General features: G+C 40.3%; 2 protein-coding genes across 4 annotated transcripts in view; one reads left to right on the top strand and one right to left on the bottom strand.

The window, feature by feature from the left end:
* The window catches only part of itfg1 (integrin alpha FG-GAP repeat containing 1), a 181,890-nt gene extending 175,711 nt beyond the window's left edge, over window positions 1-6,179 (bottom strand). Inside the window, exons 1-6 of the mRNA XM_049602359.1 lie at window positions 5,941-6,179; window positions 5,548-5,632; window positions 5,210-5,343; window positions 4,268-4,325; window positions 3,773-3,850; window positions 3,548-3,642 (exon numbers count right to left, since the gene is read on the bottom strand). Coding sequence (XP_049458316.1) covers window positions 3,548-3,642; window positions 3,773-3,850; window positions 4,268-4,325; window positions 5,210-5,343; window positions 5,548-5,632; window positions 5,941-6,118 — 628 coding nt within the window. The 5' untranslated portion in view covers window positions 6,119-6,179. The remainder of the gene's footprint in view (window positions 1-3,547; window positions 3,643-3,772; window positions 3,851-4,267; window positions 4,326-5,209; window positions 5,344-5,547; window positions 5,633-5,940) is intronic.
* Window positions 6,180-6,663: 484 nt separating this feature from the next.
* Window positions 6,664-25,598, top strand: part of phkb (phosphorylase kinase, beta) — a 145,227-nt gene continuing 126,292 nt past the window's right edge. For 2 of the 3 annotated variants that reach the window (XM_049592814.1, XM_049592806.1), the window contains exons 1-2: window positions 6,674-6,751; window positions 10,242-10,328. In XM_049592814.1, the coding sequence (XP_049448771.1) occupies window positions 6,688-6,751; window positions 10,242-10,328 (151 nt within the window). In that variant the 5' untranslated portion in view covers window positions 6,674-6,687. Of the gene's footprint in view, window positions 6,752-7,871; window positions 7,978-10,241; window positions 10,329-25,598 lie in introns of all 3 variants that reach the window. The other variant, XM_049592822.1, reaches the window with a different exon arrangement.

Raw genomic sequence — 25,598 nt, 5'->3', positions numbered from 1 at the left:
CTGACACGGGGAGAACATGCAAACTCCGAACAGAAGGGCTCCCACACCCGGGATTGAACCGGCAACCCTCTTGCTGTGAGGCGAGAGTGCTAACCACCACACCACCGTGCCGCCCCAAGCCTAATATGAATCTTTAAAAATATCAATGGCAGTTGAAAAGCTTCCAACTCTAATTTATCTTAAACTGGCTAAATGAAACCCAGATTGTCTTTAAAACTCACACTCTCCCTACTTAAGCCACACGGTGATGCTCCAGCCGGTGCCGCTTAGAGGAGCAGGTGGTCACAGCAGACAGTGAGCTAAGCCATGCTGAAGAGTCACCCACCGCCTTGCTCATCCCCCTCCCACCCTTCCTCTGCCCTTTATCTCTCCTACCATCCTTTTCTTTCAAACCATTTATCCAACCATTCATCCTCTCCGACTCAGCTTTATTTCTCCATTCCTTTCCTGCCTGCCTTGCTCCTCTCTCTCTCTCGCCCTTCATCTGCATGCTCCCGCAGACAGAGGCAGCCAAAGCATCTGACATCCACAAGATGTGCAGTAGGCTTTTTTTCCACTGGCTGTCCCCCTCCCGCTCTGTTGTTCCAGCAGCACATTCACCCACGGCAAACTGAACGCAGCTGAACACACTTAAGAGGTCACAAGGATTTAATGATCACTGTCCTTGTGCGTGTGATGGTCACATGGGTGGTGGAAAGGAAGTGATAGGTGACTTACAAACAGATAGGCTGTGCAGGGCCTATCAAAAAGAGCGAAAGATAGGCTGACATGCAGGCTATCACTCTGACTGAACTGCAGAATACTTCATGAAGCCACAAAAAACCAATGATGCCCCAACACAATCCAATCTGTATTAAAATAAACCCCAAAACACCAAATATTGCTACTGGGATTTATTCGAGTCTGCCACAAAAAAAGTGGAAGTTTATTGACTTTCTGTTAATCCCTAAACAGACTGAATATGAATCAAAACCTGCTCTCTGGTTAAACTGTGACAGCCCTGGGAATAAAACCACACAGCACAAAAAGATACCTGCAGTGAGTATGACATGACTAAATCCTCTCTGATTACCTTAAATACGAGGATTAGTTTCCAGAGGGGGAAAAAAATCCTCCCATAAGTCTAAGTGACAGCGCTACACTTAGTGGGCAGAAGGACAGCAGTGAGATGCTGTAAAACAAGAACGAGGTGATTTCTCCATTCACTGGTGAAGAAAATGGCTATTCCGTTCTCTCTCAGTCAACTTGAAAATTGGTGGCATTAAATGTATGTTTTGGTCTCTTGTCTGGTTCCTGGAGTTCCTCAGGGGAAACTTTGTGGAATGCGATTTCTGTGGATTTCAGCCCCCCCCCCCCCCAAAAAAACTACACTATATTAAAAAAAAAAATACTATTAAAGACATATATATCTAAATATCTATCAATATCTCTTTTTCAGCTAATTGTCAATTTTTTATAATCAAAATAGCCAGAATTTTTTTTTTTTATTTAAATAGGGAACGTATAAATCCTGAGCCCCAGCGAATACCACTGTTTATCAGGATGGAGATACTATATTTGTAGATAAAACTACAAATAAAAGTCCTACATTCAAATTCCGCAGTAAGTAAAAGAAAATAAGTATTAGTAGCAAAACATGCTGAAAGTATCAAAAATTAATAGTGCTCGTTCTTTAGAAAAACAGCTGATGTTATTGTATATGACATGATTCAATTATTAATAGGCATACTTATCCAATAATAAGTAAGTAAATGGCTAATGGACTGCATTTTTATAGCACTTTTCAAAGCACTTTACAACACAGGTACCATTCACCTATTCACACATATATAACATTCATTCATTGGTGGCTGAGGATACCATGCAAGGTACCATTTGCTCAAGATAATCATTCATGCACACTCACACACCGATGTGAGTCATGTCAGCCAAGAGTAATTTGGAGTTCTGTAACTTGCCCAAGGACATTTCGACATGTAGACTGCAAGGGTCAGGTATCGTACCACTGATGACTGCTCTACCTCCTCAGCCACAGTTGCCAATGTATTTTACTGTTAGGTAATTTAGTCTTGTTGCTACCAGCCTAGGGGTTGGGGCCCACCAAATGCTCATAAGTCACAAGAAATCTGAGGGGTCGTGATTTGATTGACGGGAGAGGAAAGAAGAAAAAATGTATGGGAAAGTCCGTGGTAAAACCAAAAAACTCATAGACATATGAAAGATGATAAGGGGTACCAGCTGTACACTGCTTGTTTTTGTAAGGGGACACAAGCGAAATAAGCTTTGAAACCACTGGTTTAATCCTAAAATGTGATAAAGGGCAGTAAACTCATCTTGGTATTTTCTAAGGAAAATCAAAGTAGCTGAAAATAGAAACACTCAAGTAAGGTTCATGAATGTCAGAATTGTACATAAGTAAATGTAAGTTAGTAAATTCTTTATTACTTTTCACCACTGTCCACTACACAAACATTCCAACCAATACCAATTGTGCCACAAGCATAAATGTGCAGAATTAAACCCCAAAGGACTTGCCATTTCAGCACCGGTACTTCTTTGTTCCATTTTGGCTTCTTGTGTCTTAATGCAGAACTTAACCGTGGCTTGTTTTATAACTAGCTTTCTCCTAAAACATTACTAACACCTATTGATCTGTGTAGGGAAACACTGCAGGACCACAGAGGAAGAATAAGACACAAAATGAAGGAATGTGTTAGGTCAGAGTTATAATGAATCAATGAAGCACTGGGGTCTGAGGGGGGTTGAATATACTTTTATAACTGTGTTCACTTAAATGCTCAAAGTTAGTCATCCTCACTTCATCATCCTGTGGCACCATTACAAAAAACTCTTTATTCTGGAAGAGTTTTGGCCAGTCCCTGATGTGCGGAATTTGTACAGCTAAACAAAGAGCTGGTTTTGCAATGATCCATTTAGGAATTGTTTTCCAGAGTTCTGAGAATGGTCTACCTGTGGTACTGAAAGGAAACACTTCAAATACCTAGATAAGAAGGATTTCTGTTTTGTTTTTAGAGTTTTTGAGGGTAATGCCATATAAATAGATGAAAAAAGGCCATTTTAGACTAACAGTGAGAAAAAGACGATTAGAAATGACAAACTACCTTGCTCTAGAGTAAAACCTTGATGTAGTGTCACATGATCTCCAGTTTAAACCTCTAATTTGAATGCATCCTATTAAGTAATTCTCTTCCCAGACAACCCTACATGAGTAGCAGGTTACATGACCACTTAGCTTATGAAATCTGCTGTTATAAAGCAAAATGTTTTGTCAGTGTTAAAATAAGGTTTTGTGACACTTTTAAACATATATTTAAAAGTGTCATAAAACCTTATTTTAATATATATATATATATATATATATATATATATATGAATATATCTTTATATATTTATAGGCTACAACAGATATGAGATAGGTGTTAAGCACATCTTCCCTGAAGAGTATGCTGTGTGCTCTGAAAATAAATCCAAAGCATTTTACATTTGTTTATCACCGTTAGACACTGCTTTAACATCATTGACTCACCAGCAGTGAAGTCCTTGTTGAGGTCAATGAAAGCATTAGAGTGAGGGGTGCGCATGTTGACAGATGAACTCAGTGCAGTCCTCCAATCTGGAATCCTTAATGGGAGAAAAAAATGCAAGGTAATGGCAGGATTTAACAGCCACACATTTTTTAAAGTAGTTCAAGGCATGATAAAATTACAAACAAATATAACATATTCAGTGAGGCTGAGAATGACTTCATTACCTGGTGGTGAGATAGCACACTTCAGTCATGGGGGGGTTGGTGACTCCAAAGATGTCTGGGACCATATCCCCATTGAAACTGTGGAAAGAGTTTCACTTTTTTTAAAAACAGGTTATTAGGTACATACTGTACAAACTTGTTGCCACTTTCAGAGAGACGTAAATCCACGGTCATTTTTCAGGCCACGGTCAAGTGGTCGTGTTGTATTGGAAAGCATTTTACTGAAGTCTTTCAAATATGTTGTGCACATCAATTTGCTTAAATACAGGGGGCGGAATTTAGGATATGTTAATGGTTTTCATTTTATTGCACAGGTGTATTTAATAAACTTGCAAGTCAGTGTACAGTACAGTACAGTACAGTATGATGACATCTTGAATCCCATGTACGATTGGATATATAATAACAACAACAACAACAACAATAAAAAAAGTGAATCAAACATATATTTTGAATTGGAAAAACATTGTAAACACCATCCAGACTGATACTTACTCCATAACAAGAGGTTGATCTGTAAAGGTCTTGTTCAGCATGAGCCACCCACTCTTATCTGTAGAAAATGAACAGTTTCAAAAGGCCATGAGTAATGGTTGGTCTGACAAAAAGACAGCTGTGGTCTAAACAGGCTAAAAAAAATTATGATGTCGACAGGTCTGAACCAAGTTGAATTAAATATTGAGTTGGGCACAAAAAAAAAATCAAGTACAGGTTTTCTTTTCTTTGTTTGCAGCCTGTCTTACAGCAAAAAAAATGGGCCTTAAATGGTAAAGTACAAATTTATTAACAAATTTTACATAAAACACAGGCTGGTGAGTTTATACTCAGGTACTGTATTTTTTCCTTGTCTTTTTTATAGCACACATTTAGCCTGCTTGTTTAAATCAACACTATGTAGGTGTTGAACTTTACCCTAATTGCCAATATTTTCCCACAGAGATGGCAAAAGGTGCTCTAACTTTACTGACATTGCACTTGAGGGCAAAATGGGCATCCTGGATTTGATTGACAATGAGAGTTTCTTTTCTACACTTTAAAAAAACTGTCTATATTGTACTTTGCATGTGGATTTATATTTATTATTTCCAAATGAAACTGCTTCATATACCTGCTCTGCAACAGACATTCTAACTTGTCATTGCAACAAAAGCACAGGTGAAGCTAATAAAATTAACGATGGCTCCACTGACCGGCAATCAGTGATGATATAAGTAACACCTGTGTTTGACCAAGTCAAAATGTCTGCTGTAAAAAATGTCTGCTCAGCTTTAGTTTTACTGCACATTCTCCCACCAGAGGAGTCAAAAATGTGTATCACAGTACATATTAATATGCTGCTGGGGCCTATGAAATCATATGTGCCAAGAAGCATGGGCCAGTTAAATACTTGATCTCTGGCCTCCACCCGCCCTCAGCACCCATTCACTGAGGCTGTACCTAATGTCTGGTTGTTCCCCCAAAATATGAAAACCGTCGTCGCACTGGAGCGCTGGATCTGGGTTGTAAGAAGGACATCCATCTGAGAGTCTCCATCATAGTCCCCAGGAACCACGCCGGTGATGACGGTTTCACTGAACAGAAATATTGTCCATTAAAATCAGAACAAGTAATGGTGCCCTTATATATAACTATTCCCTCCTAAAAACTAAACACAACCACCCTAAAACATGAGTCCCCTCCCCAGTACTGACAAACGGTAGGAAATTAGGACATGTTACATGTGATGTGTAAATGGAAAGTATTAAAACTTAAAAAGCACTTAAAGTCACATGTACCTTGGGAAAATGTCCTTTGTGAGATTAAGTTTGGGCTTGAAGTAAGGTGTTTTCGAGTCAGCCAAGAATATCACCAGTTCAGACTCTGAAAAAGTAAGAAGTCAACATGAGCATGTATACTAATTAAAGCTAATTTAATCTCCACCACGACAGTTTAGTTGTTTTCAAATATGTAAAGCAAATAATGTATAGTCACCACAGGACCATATGTTAAATAGCCTGAGTATAACGTTATGTGGCAATTTACGGAAATATTTACGGCTATTAGATGCATTGTTATAATATCTACCGCCTACAATAAAACATACAATACATATCTGTAAAACACTAAACATAATTTGTGACGTATAATACAACTGGAAGCACAGTAACATTACTGAGACTTTAACATACGCTCTCTGATAATGAAGATGTCTGTCTGCTTATCCGCGTAGAAATCTCCAAACGCCGCCACCTTCCCAAAATTTTCGGCACCGAAAAGGTCGCCCGTTACATCCTGAAGCGCAAATGCCTTATACTGACCCACAAAAAGTAATAAAAAGGCGAAAATATTGAACTTGAATATCCACATCCTTGTTTCAGTGCAGCTCCTCACAACAACACCGACTGTAATACGGCACACAGCTTTGCGGCAGCGTGAAATAGCAGCTTCGTTATCAAAATGACGCATTATATTAAATACATACTTTAAAGTTGGACGTCTGCACTGTTTTTTTTTTAATGTTTTAGGAAGAGGGGAAAGCTATGCACTGAAATAAGCGTTAGCAATGAGATATTGGGATTTCCTCGTTTACGTCAGTGTCGTGCTGCGGGTAGTTTGACAGTTAATAGCTGTATGAAGCTAAAATAAGATAGCGAGCGCTATACCGGAAGTTAAGGAAGTTTGTCTTCAGAATAAATACATTTTTCAGGATGAAAAGAGTAATTTAACGGAATGTGTCATAGTAAGTACACTACGTTGATACTAGTTTATATGAATTGACACTTTTTGCTATAATTTCTTATCTAAAATGCCACGTAAACGTTTTACATTTCTGTTGTGTAACGGGGTTTACTGACGCTGTTTTATTTTGAAGGACAATACCGGAAATACTTAAACTTTTGTAGCAAATTTGACTATTCTGAAACCATGGTGTAAACATGGCGAACTTGGCAGATGTCGGCTGGAAACTCCTGGAATTCAAAGCCCGATCAAAACGATCAGGTCAGACTTCTTACTTTGCATGACACCGTGCAGTGTGACGCGCCCGATTGCTTCTGTTGTGACGGTGCTTGTGTGAGACTGTCTGTTTGTAAATCCACCGAAACACAGGGGTTACACTTGTCTCTAGCTTCCCATTTAATTTGTCCACTGCAGTGACGGTACAAGCCTGAAAGGTCAGAGATGTAAATGTGCAGCACTCGGAGGCTATTTTAAGACCTTCTCAGCAGGTCTCATTTCGCTGTTATATCCCACTCACAGTAGACTGTACTGTGTGCGCTGCATGAGGTGTGAGTCGAGGGCCTGTGGAAATCTGGTAGGCTGTGTTATCCCTGCACTGGGAGTCAGTCTGGCACTTGCAAAAGTGATCCCATCATGATACTTTGAAGACTGTACTACAATGTAAATATAAAAACACCACATTAAGTGTTATTTATCACCACACATATGATCACTATTTGTAGTGATGAAACTGAGAAAAACACCACCAGTTATAATCAGATCTTGACTTACATCCACATTATAAATCCACAACAGAATGACTGCTGTGATTGTAAACGTACTGTACTGCTTGGCTGTGGTGATACATCGTTGGGTGTGCTAAATAAAAATTCCATAACATTACTTTCATAAATCATAAAGTGGTGTCACAATAACTGCTGTAGTTTGGGAAATCTGTATCTGCAATCATAGTCATACATATGTAAACATATCCTGATCATAGAGCAAATAGTATGACTTTTCTGTTAATTTTAACATGTAATAAGGTGCATCCATTCTCCCAGGTTTCATTTGACAGCAGCATTAACACAGCAGTGCAGCATTCTGGGATCATAGCATTTTGAAGTAAATGTTATGGAGCATAAAGTGCAATAATCAATCATGTGCTGTCCTTTTGTAGTGATGTAGTTATTCTGCTGAAGCCCTTCTCATGATTGCATTGTCATCATATAGTAATTCATCATCTGTATCTCTAAAGGATTAAAATTACCTGCATTCCTAAACAAATACAATGCACTGTAATTCCTTGCATGTTGTTCATGATCATGTTAATTCATTGTTGATTCATGCATGTCTAAAATCTAACTCTGTGCTATTAACTCCTTCCTGTGAATTGCTGTAGATTTGTGATTTAGCTGAGAGAGACCATTGGCCTTAATTTCACCTTTTGAGAATGGCCGCCTCAGTGGCTGCGAATGCCCGGCCCCGTCGGAAAGTTCAAAGACTTGGTAAGTAGTGGCAGCATATCCGAGGAAAACAATGCAGTCTGCCACACACAGAAGGCCAGAGACGATACGGGGGAAAGATCACAAGAAAACCATTTTGTTATCTGGACATGAGAAGGTTATAATAAGTCCTAACATAATTGTTCCACCATCACAGAAACAATGTTTGCCTTCATGTGTTTTTAATTGGAAATCACAAATAAGCAATTACTATATCTCCCTTTCCTCATCCTCTTGAAGTTACTATTGATATAAGTATTTTCATATATTGTTTCATATTGGTTACTTTGTTTCGCTTTTATGAGGTAACCAGCTTATGTTGAAATTGAACCATAATTATTTTGTAATCTTTGATAAAACAAAACAGAAGACAGTCACATGCTCAAGCTCTGTTGGGCTGTTCGCAAACCTGATGGACAAATAGTGTAATATTACCTATAATCTTCGTACTGTTGACAGTGTGTCTTGTGTTGCTTGAGCTACATGAATATTTTTTTTGTTCCTCCACAGTAAACATGACAAACCCAGAAGTGACACTTAATAAATGTACAGTGTTAATAAAGCCATATAGTATACTGCATCTATAACAGTGTTAGAGGCCGGCACCAGTGAAGTTAGTCATGGGATTGTTTAAATCCAGTTAAACACCGACTTGCCACATTTGTCTGATCTCACGTTAGAAATTAAAATTGCAATATTGGACTTCCTCTATGCTCTTTTAAAGTGTTATCTATAAAGAGATGGATTGGCTTTGTCCCCTGCAACTTTTAAGCTGATGGAAATTATGCTAATTTCAGCCAGAATGTGAATTTTTCAGTACCTGTGGTATTGACCCAAGGTCGAACCTATTAAAATGCAAATCTCAGCAAAGGGAAAAGTGTCTGAAAATAGAGAAAGTCTAACAGATGGGGGTTTCCCTCAAACTCCGGCTCTCTCTCAGCTCAGAGGAAAATGTTCAGAAATATCTGGTGGTGAGCCACATTACCATTTGAATTTGTAGCTCCGGGCCTGAATATTGTTTTGTGTGCTGAGCCCTTTGTGGTGCAGTGTGTTGCAGTGAAAAACAGAATTTACTGATGGCATGTGTCTATTGTTTGTTTTTTATTATTTCCTCTGCTTCATAATTTTCTCTTAAATTAACTGGGAACAAGAGAGTTAGATGGGTGAATGGGGTATTCACAAGCTGCTCCTAACTGCAGACCTTTTTCACATCCAGGCTACATATTGGAATAAAGGAAATAGAACCATTGTTAAGAATGAAAAAAATGAGCAATCACTTCGTAACTCTCACATGAAAACCATGATACTTTATCCATTTTACCTCAGTCCAGTTTAGTCATTAAGTCACAATGTTAAAGGGATAGTTTGGATCCTTTTAAGTGGGGCTGTATGAGGTACTTAACCATAGTCAGTGTATTACACACAGTCGATGTCAGTCAGCACGCCCTCAGTTTGGAGAAGCAGGCAGTAGTCCAACATTGAAGCTAAGCAATCTACTGCTGTGGAAGGGCCAGCAACAGAATGTATTTTAGCCACCTAGAAAAGTCCAGCCCTAAAAAATCAATATCATTTTAAGCTTTATATTGCTCTCTTTAAAGCCAGACTCCATTGAGAAAAACAATGATTTAATATTGCTGAACACAGGAGCTGCTGGTCTACCGCTGACTCAATCAGATAGTTAGTTTGTGTTATTGTGTGACTTTGGCATCTAAAAGGGTTATTTTGGATTCACCAAAGTCACACAATAAAACAAACTAACTATCTGATTGAGGCAGTGGTAGAGCAGCAGCTCCTGTGTTCAGCTATGTTAAATCACTGTTTTTGTCAGTGGAGTCTGGTGTATTTGACGAGAACATAGATGGGGAACTGACTCCCCGTCAGAACAGGCTGTGTGACAGAGAGGTAAAGCTGTGGAAATGCTCTCAATATAGAATCGACTTAAACTGATATTGATTTATTTAGGTGGCTAAAATATATTTTGCTGCTGCCCCCATCCACAGCAGTGCATTGCCTAGCTTCCGTGTTGGCACTCCTGCTGCTTCTCCAAACTGGGGGTGTGCTGACAGACATCTACTGTATGTAACACACTGGTACAGTTAGGAACCTCATACAACCCCACTTTAATAAATCCAAACGACCCCTTTAATAAAGATAAGTAGACATGATTCAGACTCAGGATCCATCAGACAACCTTTAGAAAAGGATGTTGTAGGCAGATATTTTGAACACTTGTGGAGTTTGTGCGTAACAAATGTGTCCTTCTTCAGGTTCTATCTATGAACCTCTCAAGCTGTCTCATCTCCAGCGTGAGGATGAGCCCCTATGGGAGAAACTGGACCGCTACTACAATGCTGGTAAGTACATGTATTCACTACTGACAACCTATCAATAGTGTGAGGCCAGGGTCACCCAAAATTTAGAGCTGTAGGTGTCTGAAACAAATGGCACTGCTCAGAACAGTTTGGCAAGTGCAATATGTGTGATTGGCCACACAGTTTGTTCCTGATAGCGTGTTCCAGGAATTGATCATTTTTCTCTCCTACAGCAGGCCCACTCAAAGCATTGCCATGCTGTTGAGTTAATTTATGCAACTGTAAAGCCCGCAGTTGTTCTGTCATTGCCAATATGCTAAAATGGCAGCCTTGGGTATTGTGATTTCATCTTGCAGATATACAGTTTCGTTTGGAGAGAAATTGTTCTCAGCTGGCAAGACAGCGAGGCATGGGGGTCCCGGGTGTTACAGAAGCAAAAGCATTCACCCAGCAAGCACTGACCTGAATTTAATTCCACACAAAGGTGTCCTGACTTGGCTTGGCACTGCACTCAGCCGGTAGTGTTTGTTAGTGGGGAGTCGGTGAAGAATCATGTGGGAGTTACTGCACTAGATAATGTTACTGTTTGGTCAGGGGGTTTCAACAAGAGTAGGAGGACAGAGACCAGATATTGACAAGAATAAAGAGTGGCTGCACTTCTTCATTACAGCACCTTTTTAACCTTTTCTCTAACCTTAACCATAACAATACAGAACAACTGATAAATTGCATAATTAACCTAAACAGTGAACACAATAATAGCAGAAAATTTGAGTAAAACAAGCAATTAGGATGAATTTTAGCAGATTATTTTTTTGTCAATATTGCCTCAGATGTTTTTCTGATGTTTTTAAGTATTTTTATTTATTTATTTTACATTTTTCTCCATCTGTTTTTTATTTCTTGTTGGGGTTTTTTCCAACCATAAATGGCTTACGTGTCCTTAACAGACTTCTTTTTTGACAAATTCAGCATTTTCCTCTTGATGCCTGGCCATTAGTCTATTAGCACTTTGGCTGTTTTAACTACATGATTTACTAATGCAGGATGAGGCTGTTTAGCAGAGTGAATGCTCTGAGAGTATAGCTTGTGTTTAGGTCATCCCCATGCCCTTATCCTGAGAGTTCCTTTTTAATGTTATTGCTTGCATAATAATCTAAACCTTAAAATAACAATTCCACTTAGTTTTCTTTATAGAAATGAATGAAATGCTGAGATATAGGCCAACTGCATCTTTTTAAAAAGTTTTCTTTCAGGACTCACGACCTGTGTGAAGCTTTGTAAACTTTGTAACACCATTTGTTACCAGCCAGCAGCCATATTGTTTTCGGACAGGCAACTCGCATTACGTCACCCACTAGCAAACGCTTTTATTGTTCCCATGTGGTGCAGTGCACTCTGATAGCTGTAGGTTTTTAACCTCTTGAGCAAAAGCAAATGCCACCTCCTTTTCCTCTGTTTTTTTATTTTCATGTAGCACTAGATTCAAAAGTTTTGTGTCATTCTTCCATACAGGCAGCCCAGTTTTTTTTAAAAGACCATCTTTCCAAGATTAATACATCTTCAACATCTTAAGTTTCAAAATAATTTTATAAAGGTTTTCAAAAAAAAATGTCAGGGTTGGGCAGACACATTCCACATTGCCACACAGAATACTTCAGTGTGCAGAACAAACAAAAGTAAACATAACCCTGAGGCGATTACAGTAATATCTCATATGATACAACAGCCCTCTCACTTTCACCCCCCACCCATCCTCCTGTCCCCAGTTTTTTGCCTCCATTTAAAAACTTATGAGGCACAATGTCTGGAATTTAATAAGCAGAGTAGCAACCTCCATGGAGTCAGCCTTTACTTTTTTATGTCAAGGGCTGAATCAGAACACATTGAGAGCTGATGTTGTTTGGGTGTTATGGAAATGAGACAAAAGGGGTCCCCAGGTCTTTTTCTTTGAACCACTGGCAGAGAAGTGCAGCATCTCTAATTTAGGCAGGACATAATGGCTTGACGCCACTGGCCAGATGTGGGCGGGGCAGTTTCCTTGCATTTGAGCAAGATAGCGCGCCTCGCCAAGGGAAAAGGAAAAGTCACCATACGGTGCTCTGCAGGTGTCAGGTGGTGATCATCTCCACCAGTGATGCCAAACAAGGCAGCAGTAGTTTAAGGATTTTAGGCAGGGTTTTTGTAAGTGAGGGCACAGCGAGTACATATGGATCAGGGTGACATCATTGTTTTTGCATTTGTCACAGGTGGGGGTTGTATCAGGGTAGATGCTAGATATCTTAATCTTAGATGTGGACATTTTGGACCACCTTAAATTGTAATAAGCAATGTCTTGTGCAGAGAGAGGATTTATGCGTATCGAACTGCAAACTAAACATCATGATCGATAGCGTCAGGCTATAGTTCCAGCCCTTCCCCACATATCTGGGTGTAAAGCTTGACAGAACAGTCATTTAAACAACGCCTGGTCAGTGTCAAGGCAAAGCCAACAGCTTATGCTGCGCTGATAAGCCGTCTAGCTGTTACCTCATCGGAAGCCACGACGAAGACACTGCGAATTTCCACCAAAGCCTTGGTGTTTTCAGCCGCCGAGGTCTGTGCTCCAGTGTGGATCTGTAGCCCCCATGCAAAGAACCTGGACACTGCACTCTACGCCGCCCTATGGACTTTCTGCGGATCCCTACAAGCCACCCCAACAAACCAACTGCCTGTCCTCGCTGGTATTGCTCCAGCAGAGGTCAGACAAGAAGCAGCCATGCTGGCCCTCCCTCAAAGGGCACAGACGAGTGAATCCCACCTCCTCCACAAGATCGCTACGGAGACACCACTGTGCTTGTGTCTCAAGTCCTGGCACCTCTTTGCCACACATGCCTAAGAACTGCTCTATACAACACCATCTGATACCTCCAAGGCTGCCTGGGTCAAGGCAAGATGGAGGGACCAATGGAAGTCAGCAGAACCGTCAAGGCTCCACCACTACACTGAAGACCCCACAGATGTTCCCGGCCAGAACCTGCCCCGAAAACAATGGACAATCTTTAACCGCCTAAGGACAGGCGTAGGATGTTTGGGGTTAGCAATGCAAAAATGGGGTCTCTCAGACAGAGCCCACTGCAAATGTGGGGATCCACTACAAACTGTGAAGAACCAGCTGCCCCAAACACCAGCCACCAAATGGCGATCATGGACCATGGTCTAACTGACCTGGACGATGCAACACTGGACTGGCTTGCCTCAACAGAGCTGAAGGTCTAAGGACATATGCCAGAAGAAGAAGGATTTATGTATTGTTGAAAGAACAGAGACCCATTGGTCTGAAGATGTAAGTCCCAGATGTTGTTCCCAGGCTGCCTTATCCTGTCTGGGGGTGAACGTGTCAGCATTGAGATGTTTCTATATAATTTAGAGAGTGCACCTCTGTACAGTGGATTGAATGAAAGAAACATGTCGACCTGGTTGGTATCAGGTTCTGCAGGAAAGCAAGGTATATTTGAGCAAACATATTGTCTGATCTGTAAATATCGGAAAAAATGTGTCTTGGGTAGGTTGTACTTTGCAGGTAGTTTATTGAAAGAGAAAAAGCAAATAAAGTGAAATACATCTTAAGGTTAGTTAGAATGGTCACATTTACTAAGCGGAGATTTCAGCATCGCTAAAATAAATGCCAACAAAAATGCTGGCCTGGATAGCATATTTTTTTATATTTCACACTCGTTTCAAACTACGTGAGTATGGCAAATTCAAAACTAAATAAAAACGAGTCATGCTTATATTTACAAAAGGCTGTCTCAAATCACTTGTTTGAAACTAGGCAGTTGTTGCAAAGAACTAAAAAAGGAGACGAACAGGATGGATGGATGGGTGGATGAATGGATGGACAGTGATGGATTTACAACTAGCTGCTGCAGCCCAGTCCAGGTGATGGTTCTAGCATGTGTAATCAGTGGAGGAGTCTCCAGCCTCACTGCAGGAGAGATAAATACACATTAGTACTGATTACTAAATTACCTGCAGCTGTGACTGCAGTGCTGTGCCAGCCACTGCTACCTCCCAGTACACACAAAGAGATCGCACTCAACTGCCTGCATGCATGTTTAGCTGCCAAACCGCTAAAGTGAAACCAGCTCTAATACAGAAGTGAAGATTTCACTCCAGAAAGATGAATTTGGTATGAAATATTGCTGTAATAAACGCCTGTGTGACTGGGCCACTGTGCTGGCAGAGGGTTAAACACCAAATTTAAAATGTTATCACACTGCTGTCAAATTTGGTGCTGCAATTATGCCAGTATACCCACCGCAAATGGAGATCTGTTTGTTTAATGATACAGCTTTCTCGTGCCAGAGGTTTGACTTGTCATTTTATAAAAAGCGCAGGTGTCACTAATAGCATTAATGATGGTTCCATTCCACTTAGGTGTGCCAGAATGTAATGCCAGTGAGCCAGCATGCACAACGGGAAAGCCTTGGCACTGCAACACCTAAACTGAACGCGGCCGTTAATAATCGTATTAGTTACACCTGTGTTTGGACAAATCAAAATGTTTGCTGTGAGAAGGGTCTGTGTCTACGCCAGATTAAGCCTCGGCGAGAGGAGATGTGGTGGGAGGCAAAGAGGGAGTAAATCAGAGATGTGTGGACCAAAAGACATAGCAAAACAAAACAACTAATAACTTGTCTTTGTTTAAAAGTTGTAGGTGGTGTTACATTGACAAATCATATTAATTAATTTAAGTAGATAGGATGTGCAGCTTGCAAGGCCATAAACCAAATGTGGAAGTGTTTGTCTCAAATAAGCAGCAACCTCCAGGGTCAAGGTGATAGAATTACGGAGGGTAGGAACATGGTCCCCAGAAATAACTTTGATGAAAAAAACAGAATATAACCACTGTTGTCCAATAGTCTCTATTTCAGTAGCTCACTAACTGTTAATAGATCTAGTCCTGCCTCCCTTAGCCAGTATTGCTAATAGGATTGGCTTCACTGTTTCTTTGTAACGTCTGAGAGGTTCTAGCAACAACTGGTAGTGTCAGCTAGATGTGCATCCTCTGACCGGTAGCTCTGTCTGTGTTACTGCATGTGCCTCCTGCTGCAAAACCAAGGGAAGTGGCTGTGGGCTGCACACTTTCACAGGTGGTGAAGCTAACATTTTTGTGGACAATAAGCCACACAATGATAAGATTTATGCCTGATCTCGAGCATTTTCTATTTGTTTCGGTTTTCCACCTTTGATATATAAGCAGTGCACAGCCACTTATACTTCATCTCATTCAGAGAGTCCCAGATACGGTTCTGTGTCACATGGTCTGAGGGGGATACTGCCATAACACCAGAGCAGTCATGTAATGCACAGCAGACAACAGGGCACCAGGGAAGTATTCTGATTTTACTCTAGACAGATTACAAATTTATTGTCATTATATTACAAGTTTTTTTTCTCAAAATATTAAAACTTAAAATCTCAGAGGACATGTGAGATATATTTCAAATGCTCATAAAGTTTTAAACTTGAGCAGAAATCATGCTGCAACAAGTAGAATTTATCAGAGTTCACAAGTTTGTCAATGAATTAATTTATAATTTACGTGAAGAGGTGCCACATTCACATATAAAGAGGTTACTTCCCCAAACAAAACACACAAAATGGAGGGAAGAGTAAATCATGCCTACATGTGTGTTGACTCGGCACAGATAACGTGAAATTTAAAAAGTTGATACACAGGAAAATAAATACTTGCTGAATGCTGAAGAGCTTCACTGCATTATATTACATTTTATTTTGATATTTTAAATTGTCACCTGCTGCCTGAATTTTATTTTTCCTTTGAAGAAATAAAGACATTTCCACCATAATTTAGTGCATAGAAATATAACCAGAATGCAGGAAATTAAGTTTATGATGCTCAAATAAATTTTTCTTGGGAGTGCCAAAAACTGCAGTTCATCGAGTGGCCGGTAGAGGCTGGCTCCAAAAGCAAGTAGATGCCCATAAGCCCCCATGTTAAAATTCCCAACTTTACAGCAGAAATAAACATGTTTACAGCCTGGTGCAAAAATGGTTTTGGTCTCTATACCCAATTTCAACATTCAAGACAACACATTTTTATGTAACTCATCTGTTTACATGTATTAAGGTTTAAAGTTAGGCATACTTAAGTGTGGACCGCTTTGAGTGACAGGCTGTCTGTCGATTAGTGTCCACGGCCTCTCAGTCAGATTTACCCCTTGCTTCTTCAAAACTTCACCGCTTTTGTCCAAATATGGTCACTGGTGGCCCCAAAAATCCAACATGGCGATGACCAAATTGTTAAACTCGCGGATTCAAAGTCCACAAACCAGTGGGTGACGTTACACTAACTACATCCATATTTTATACAGTCCATGGTTGCAAACCAAAAACAAAACAAACAAACAAATGTATAGTGTATGAGTGTATCTTTTGTGTTTGTTTGCCCTATAAGGACAAACTAGATTCCCCCTCCTTTATTTTTTTCAAAGTAAAATCAATACAAACAGAGCCGGATAGCAACAGAAGGGAAAGGCCAAACCAACCACTTTTTCTAAGCAGATAGAGTTGGGTTTAGTGTGCAGAAGGCAGGATCATGTGTTGCCTCTGGCTGTGTGTGGCTGTTAGATTCTGGTAATACAGCTCAGGATGCTGTCCCTAAGGATCAGTGCTGATTTTGCCGCTGTGGACATAAGCTTGGCTTTTCTCAGTTGCTCTTGTTGAAATAACAAAAGTGTACTATAGAGTACAGCGGAAAAAATCTGGAGAAGCTCTTAGGAGGATTTTCTGACCTTTCAGTGCATTAAGGTTTGCCCACAATTGTGTACCGTGTGTAGCTGAAGAACTCTGAAGAAACATACCTTAATTTATAATTACTGGTATGCCATTTACTGTGAAGAAGACACATAACAAATGTCAAGCCTGCTTGGAGCTTTCTGGTGCTTCTCTACCTGTGACATTTAAGGGATCACAGAACATACAGAAAGCATGGTTCAGTGTCCTTGAACTAAGAGCTATTTAAAAGTAACCTAAATTGACTTTTTTCCAGATGGAATTTGGCAGAAGTGCACCTAAAAGTGCCTTCAAACTAGGCTACAGGGTCGTGCAGCGTTTTACAGCAAAGGCCACCATAGACCATCATCTAGTGACTAAAATGCTCATGAGAAGAGATGCTTCAGAGTCTGATTCACCTCAGCAGGGGACACTCTATCGATACATAACATTGTATGTTCACTTAGTGGTAATCATGTAGAGCGTGTCCCAATGTTTTTACAAGGGGGAAAAGTCGAAGCAAATGTGTCACAGTCAGGAGGTAATGTGAGAGGAAAGAAATCATTGCTGTGCTGTCAGCTGGACACCAGGCTAAAGTTGGTTTGACAATCACCAGCTGGACACCTTTTTACCTTCAGCATCAAGTTGAAGTTGAAGCTGGATCAATACTTGTTGTATATTGTTTGCATCAACTGCTGTGACCAGACAGTGTTAATTTAAAGATGGGCTCTGCTTCATCATTTGGATACTGGTGTAACAGAGTAGTTCACACCATGTTGCAGTTTCAAAGCTTGTGATTTCGTGTGTTTAAAATGTTCAGCAGACAGTTGTTCTCTGCCTGTAATCCCATGCCAGCCTCACATAAAAACCCTGCAACACTTGGTAGTTCAAAGTTAAAACTTCATACAGAATGTAATAACACAACATGAAGTAACAAAAGCAGAGCTCTGTGAGTTGACCTCCAGCCCTGGCAAGCTTGGCGAATGGCATTTTGTTGTATATCCAAATCACATACTTTTTACTTCAAGTTTTGCACCATGGGCTGCACCAGAAGTATGGCCCAGTAGGATGCATCCTCTGTGCAACAGTATGTACTTTGAAAGGGCAGCTGCAGTACATACCAAAAGTGAAAAGAAAAAGTATGCCATCATTTTGACTTGTTGCCCTGCCAACTTTGTATATCCCGCAGCCAGTCACCACCATTCCAGTCAATTTAGGTTGGACTAAGCAAAGTAGCTTTTTTAATTATGACTGCATACACTGTAGACCCTAACATGCAGTATTATATTCATCCATCCATCCATTTTCAACCGCTTATCTGAAGCCGGGTCGCAGGGGCAGCAGGCTGAGTGAAGTATTCCAGACGTCCCTCTCCCCAGCAACGCTTTCCAGCTCCTCCTGGGGGAGGAGGAGGTGGTGCAGGCCAAATGAATTATGTATTTTCTCCAACGTGTTCTGGACCTGCCAAGAGCCTCCTACCAGTTGAACATTACCCGAATACCTCTGATGGGAGGTGCCCAGGAGGCAACCTGATCAGATGCCCGAACCGCCTCAACTATTCCCTTTCAGCATCACTGCATCGATAGCCCCTGCATCACTGCGTGCCTGATGCCACGCCAAACAGCCAGTTCATCTCTTGCTCCATTCTACCATCATTCATGAACAAGACCCCACGATACCTGAACATCCTCATTTGAGGCAGTAACTCTCCCCCTACCCGGAGGGGGCAATCCCCTGTTTTCAGGCAGAGAATCATGGCCTCAGATTTTGAGGTGCTGACTCTCATCCCAGCTGCTTCACACTCAGTTGCAAACCGCCCCAGTCCAGGCTGGAGGTCACGGTGTGATGAAGTCAACAGAACCACATTATCTGCAAAAAGCAGAGATGCAATTCTGAGGTCATCACACCGGATCCCTTCCTCCCCACGACTGTGCCTTGAGATCCTCAGGGATCTCAAGATAATATATCCACTACAGTTAAAATACAAATGCATTTCTCTGTCATTTTATGTTTATGGTTATGTCTTTTTGTTGTAATTGGCTATCTTTATGATTACGTTTGCGGCTTCTCTGTCAGCCGTCAGTGAGCTGTCATTTATCTGCGGCTCAGTCAATGTGACGCATCTTCCGCTCTGCAGAGGATTGTGGGTCAGAATAACCAGAAAAGCATGCTGGCTTGCATACTGCAAAATGCAAGTAGGACATCTACTATATTTGGCATACTTCATTTGACATGCTATGTATTGGGACATACTAATGCTGCGTCCACAAATTTCATGCCATAATCTACCTACCCATTATGTGCACAATCATTCAACATACTTTCATGCACATAAACAGCAGTGTGTATCTTTTTAGACCCACTGAACTGTAATTACCACATCACTTTATGAGAGCCTCCTTGCTAGTTGGAGAAGTGTAACCATGGAAACCTATGCCAACCTGAGTGCTATCGGTAATTTAAAAGTAATTTTAAAACTATGTTATGCCTAGCAAAATGAAATCTTCCACTTCTTGGGTACACTTGAAATAAAGCATTACAGAGCTGTCGGTTGTTGTCGTCTATTGCATTGCACTGTGGGACATTTATGCAGGCATAGTGTCCAGTATTTGTATACTGTAATATGTCACCAAAAATAGTACGCGATTCACATTTTCTTGGTTTCATACTAAAGTTTAGGACTTACCAAAAGAAATCTCTTAATACCATGAAGTATGGAATTTTGGATGCAGCCCAAATATGGCCTTTTCTGCCATACTAAATAGTATGATAGTATGGGTATTGGAATGCATCATATGTCAGGTCACTCACAGAGAAGCTCAGAGCTACAGACTGTGTAGAAGTGAATCAGAGCAGGAAGGTGGGAACAAGTCTGTGCTCGCTAGAAGCACCTAATATGAAGGTGGCATTCCCTGATTAGAGGTACACAGCCTTGTTGCCAAATAAAAAATATTTTATTTCTTCATTCCCTCAGAATATACTTATAATATCTACTGAATAGCAGGCTCTCAATATACCCACCTTCATATTGCAGAAACCCATTTTTATGCTGACTGATGTTTATGTTATTAGAGTCACAGTATCTGTAATATATAGACAATGATGTCAAACTGATACAATTTCATAGGGACTATAAACTGTGGATGAGGAAAAATAATATTTACTGAGACAAACAACAGATAAATCTCAGCTCTGGGTCAGGATTCATCTCAGGCAGCAGATTTACTTTTGACTTTATAAAGTACAGCTTCTGCCAGCAGTACACAGTGAAGTAGATGGTTACTGCCTGTAACCCAGGTTTGGATTGAGGGATTGTTAATGCATCCTGTGTCGAAGCGTCTGTTCCGGGCTGGATGCACCGTTTTCTCACATGAACACACTTCTGGCAGATATGACACAGCCCATTGGTCTGCCCTGATGAAGACAGGGCAGCTTGTGTGTGTGTGTGCTGCTCTGATGGTTGATGTGTGTGTGTTATGTGCCGTCTGTGTATAGTTGCTGGGTATTCATTAGGCTGCATGTGTATGTGAGCTTAGAAAATGACAGAAGACAATAAACAGGAGCTTAGTGTGCAACAGGTGTAGCTCTCAGTTGGAACTGATTTGCTGCTATCAGCGAGCACAGCGTAGCCTCCAGCATCAGCTGCGTTGAAACCCCATAGATTTACGGAGAAAAGCCTCCGCCAGATTGCAGTATGTCGAAAACGCGACGTTGAACACTGGGCTTGTTTAATTGTTGTGTTGGGTGGGGGCTGGAAGCGCTTGTCCAATTCTAGCGGGGAACAAAGCCAGCATTGTTATCGCCGGCACCCAGACCTGCCTGCCAATATACCTGCTTTCTTTCAGTTTCAGGGAGGGGAAGAGGTGGAGAGGGGTGAGGTTGGGGTGACAATGACAAATCAAACCAGTTACATTTTTCCTCCTTTCTCTTCCTTTGTTGTTTTGTTGCAAAGCTGCCCCCAGCTGTATTAAGCATGCTATGATGCTGTTGTGATAGGGGACTTGTTTTCTGTTATCCAAAAAATGAAGGAAAGTTTACCTCCATCTCTTATAGTCCATCACTCCATCATCTCTATTTTTTTTCTCCCCCCTCCTTTCATTTCCTCACTTCTCTGTGGTTTCTTATTTATGTGGCAATGTGGCCACACTCCATTGACTCCTTCCTGATAATACTGGAGGCAGAAGGCACTATCGCTCTGCCGTCTGGCTCACACCGATTAAGAAATGGAGAAAACATGCCTTTTTTCTTCCTCTTATAGTCATTATGAGCTCATTGCAAAAACATAAGGTTGCCTGGGTTGTTTTTCCTTCACTTTGTTTTTTTTTTATTTTTTATTTTTGCTACCCTTTCTTTCCATCTGTTTCTTGATTTTCGCACTTCCTTGCCTCATCTGTGGCAGAGTTTAGCCAGTTCAGGCCAAACTGAATCAAATCAGTCTGTTATTTTTTCCTCAAAATTTTTTCCTTCATTCCTCAAAATACAAAACCAAAATACAATACCCGAGAAAACAAGTTTCTGCAAATACCATGTCTGTAATCAAACAGTAATGAGAGAATAAAAGATACTTTAATAAGTGTAATGTAGCTATGGATTAAAAACAGACCTTGTGGATTTAAAGAGGAACTACAATCATTTTCAAGATTCATATGTTATTTCTATGATCAAAGACAGTCCAAAAAAATAATAGTAAACATGGACAACCCTCTCCCACATCCAAAAAACTAGAGTGCTAAAACTCAAATTTGTGATGTCATAGAGTATAAAGTGTGGAGCTGCTCCATAGACAGTGAACTGAAGAAGATATTCTCGATAACACTGAGAGCACCCAGGGGAATGTTCTGAGTATATGGGTACATTTTCTGTTTATGAACTGAGAACACTACACTAGAATAAAGCTCATTTGGCTATAAAAAAAAGACAACAAACATTCTGTGGGTCGACAAAATTAGGCTCCTATTCATTGTCTGTGGAGCAGCTCCAGACTCCAGACTTCTCTGCTCTCTGGCTTTGAGAGGGAGTAGCTCATGTTCACAAATATTGATTAAACTTTCCCAGACCATGTAAATAATATATTGGAATTCTAAGTTTTGGTGGCGTTCCCCTTTAGATAGTTATGGATTTTGTTCAGAAACAAAAGATATCCAAATAAAAATACCACCGTCACCATAGTAAACAGCAAAAGGTGTGACACTGAAAGACAGAAACAGTTCAATTAAAATGTTATATTCAAACATTATTCATAGCCCGCTGCACATGAAAATGTGTTCGAGAGACCAGAAGTTATTTTGAAAATTTTGCCATCACAAGGAACATAATTATTCCATAACTTTATTTAATTTATTTTTTATTTTCATTTGAGAGAATTTACACATGTTAAAATACACATTTCAATAGTAAGTGTCTTTAATCGCACATTTGCAAAAATACTAAAAATGAGCTGTATTTAAAGTTAATGTCAAAGGGTTAATAAAAGTGGACTGTAAAATTTCTTTTTTTATTTTCTTGAATAAAAAAGAATAGAAGCCATTAAATTAATTTTAGCACTTGAAAGCTCTTTTCAAATGTTTGACAAAAAGTCTCCTGCACCGCTCAACGCTAGAAAAACTTTTAACAGACAATACATTTGGAAAATAGGGTTATAACAGAGTTGAGTAGTTAGTTTAGCTTATCGTAGCATTAAGGCTTAAGGCGAGGGAAGCAACTAGCTAAAAACACCTGTAAAGCCATTTTGGCTTCAAACAAGCACTCCTTTTTGCTCTGATCACTTCAAACTATTTTTTTACTCCGGCCCTGATGGACCCAGCATTCAAATTATGGCACAGATAGGATGTCGTGTTTAAGGACCTGTTTTAAAACTTTGACATTCCTAGATTTCATTTTTTCAGATATTCACAGGCTCGTAGTTTCACCATGAAACAGTATACAACATCCCCCCTCCTCCCATCAAGCTGCCCCCTTGAGGAATGTTTACGGTCTGAGTCAAATCTTGAAGGACAGATTTCAAGAGTATATGATCTAATCTATAGCACATAAATCCTCCGTCACTGATCAGGACCAAAGATGCCTGGGAACAAGACCTGATGACTGTCCCCAAAAACTTCTGGGATCTTAGCATCAGTCGCATTTATTCCTCGTCCATTTGTATCCGCCACTGCCTACAGCAGTTCAAGCTATATCACCCTCACTTAAGCTAAACTTAAAAACGTTCTCCATCTCTGATGACAGTTGTCCAAGATGCAAACAATCTCCTGCAACAGTGAGCCACATGCTCTGGTCATGTAACTCATCACGGAACTTTTGGACCTCTCTGTTTGAGGTATACTCATATATTTGCAAGAAAACAATAGATGAACTGTTGATAGCATAGTTTGGCGTACCTCTCACCAGGCAGGGCATTACTTCATACCAGTCGAATGCGATTGCATTTACCTCACTCAAAGGCTTATCCTTATTAGATGAAAGGCTACCTGTCCCCCTTCCTTTATACAGTGGGTCAAGGAAGTCATCTTGTGTCTTCAATTGAGAAGCCAAGATTTACTCTGAAGGGTTTGCTTTTATTTATATATATATATGTTGCGAAACTGTCCTCCCGAGCAGACCACATTAGGATCACAATTAAAAAGATATAATTTGTGGTTTTAGGAGGAGTTATATGCTGTAACTCTTTGTTCATGATAAGCTAAATTAAACATAATTTCTTGACTTTAGCTCTCTACTTGACATGGATATTGATCTTCTCATCTCATTCTCAGAAGAAAGCAAATCAGCATATTTCCCCAAATGATTAACTAGGCTAGTCTTTTATTCAATCACAGTTCTTTGTTAGCTGTCGCTCCTCTGTCAGCATTTTTGTTGTTGGGTTTTTATAGCTGCTGCATTTGTTTTTCATTCAATAGTGCCTCATGTCAAGGATGTTATATTGCAGGAAACATTATGACAGCGTCAGCAGGAGTAGACAGAAGTTATTGTTGAGACTGTACAAATGGTGAATATCACAGATTGTGTAGCCTATTTCCATTTTCTCCTGTAGCATCTGCTGTGGTAGTGTACAGCTATCATCCTACTCTTTCTATCTTTTGTCTTTTCAATCTATCTCAGTATTTTTTTCCCCCTTTCTCATCATCTTCTCTCATTTTCTCCACCCTGTCGGTGCAGTGAAATGGCCCATTGTAAAAGAGCAGACTGTGTGCGTCTGAGACATTAGCTGCTGATTTAGTGGGACATTAGCTTGATGGATGGCTTGGCAGAAAACTCCCAACAACAGTTGATTTGCATCCAGAGAAACTTGCAGTCTGTGACTGAACAACGTTAAGCACTCTCATCGTTTATGTGCTGCGTCTAATGATGACTTCCGCAGTGCTGTTTTGCAAAACCTGGAGTCTTTTACAGTCCCAAATTGAGTCATATACGAGCTCCGCAACTCATTTTATCCTGTTGTGAAATACATTTGACATAAATATTAGATAAACTACTGATATTATATTACTAATATAACTTTTTTAAAAACGTATGTAACTTATTTGGCCTATAAACATAATGTATGCACATTTTTTGGACTTTTGAACATCACTTTTTTTTCTTTCTTGAAGGCGTACTATGCAGGACTATCAGTTACTGTTTGTAAACATGGTGAACAGCAAAATTGAAAGTAAAAGTCAACCCCAGATTCACTCTCATTGGTGTTTTGCCCCACTATATTTGTGTTTTATGTGGATGCCTGCTAGCACCTAGCACCTGGTCGCTACTCTTTCACAAAGCCCCGACAACACGCCCATAAACTTCCGTAACACAGGAAATAAGGAGAAAATAAAGCCCCTTTTACACTGCCGGATTTTCTGTGAATGTTGGGCCATTTTGCCGGCAAGCTGCGAGCGTTTAGACACAATTGCCCAATTTTCCGCCTCGTAGGGTAGTCATATTGGCGGAACCCTTTTAGTTTAAACAGACCGAGGCGGCCTTCCATAACGGGAGGGGCTGTTGAAGACTTGTGGGAGGAGCTGTTGATGACACCGTGCAATTCACAGTCTGTCTCACAATTCCTATCTAAAAAGGGCTTATGAAAATAAAGTCTTTGTAGAAAAGTACATCGCCATCCATGGTGCTTTGATACTCTACAGGAGTTTATCACGCAGGCCCGGATATCATTATTGCAGATTTTAGTTAACATTTATAATCCTTGACAGAAAAGTTTAAGATACGAGTCCATGACCAATGACTGTATAGGACAGTGGATAATGGATCTCCATTTCCCTTCATTGTACATAAATGAAGCCAAAATATCCCTAACACGGCCAGTACCATCTTGCTCTGGTGACATCATTTGGAGCCAGAGTCTGCACAGATCTCCACAGTATTGGGATCCCACCCAAACACATGTCCAACCAATCACAAGCAGTGCCAGTAATTGTGACCACACTGATTGGCACGTCTCTCAATAATGACATCAGATCCCCTTTTTATTACATCAAATAACTAATTACAAGCAAACTTCTCAGAAAAATGAACTCTCAAATATGCGTCTGTGTAATAATG

Source organism: Epinephelus fuscoguttatus, linkage group LG2 (assembly GCF_011397635.1).
Source record: "Epinephelus fuscoguttatus linkage group LG2, E.fuscoguttatus.final_Chr_v1".
NCBI lineage: Eukaryota > Metazoa > Chordata > Actinopteri > Perciformes > Serranidae > Epinephelus > Epinephelus fuscoguttatus.
This window is presented reverse-complemented; position numbering and strand designations above follow the sequence as displayed.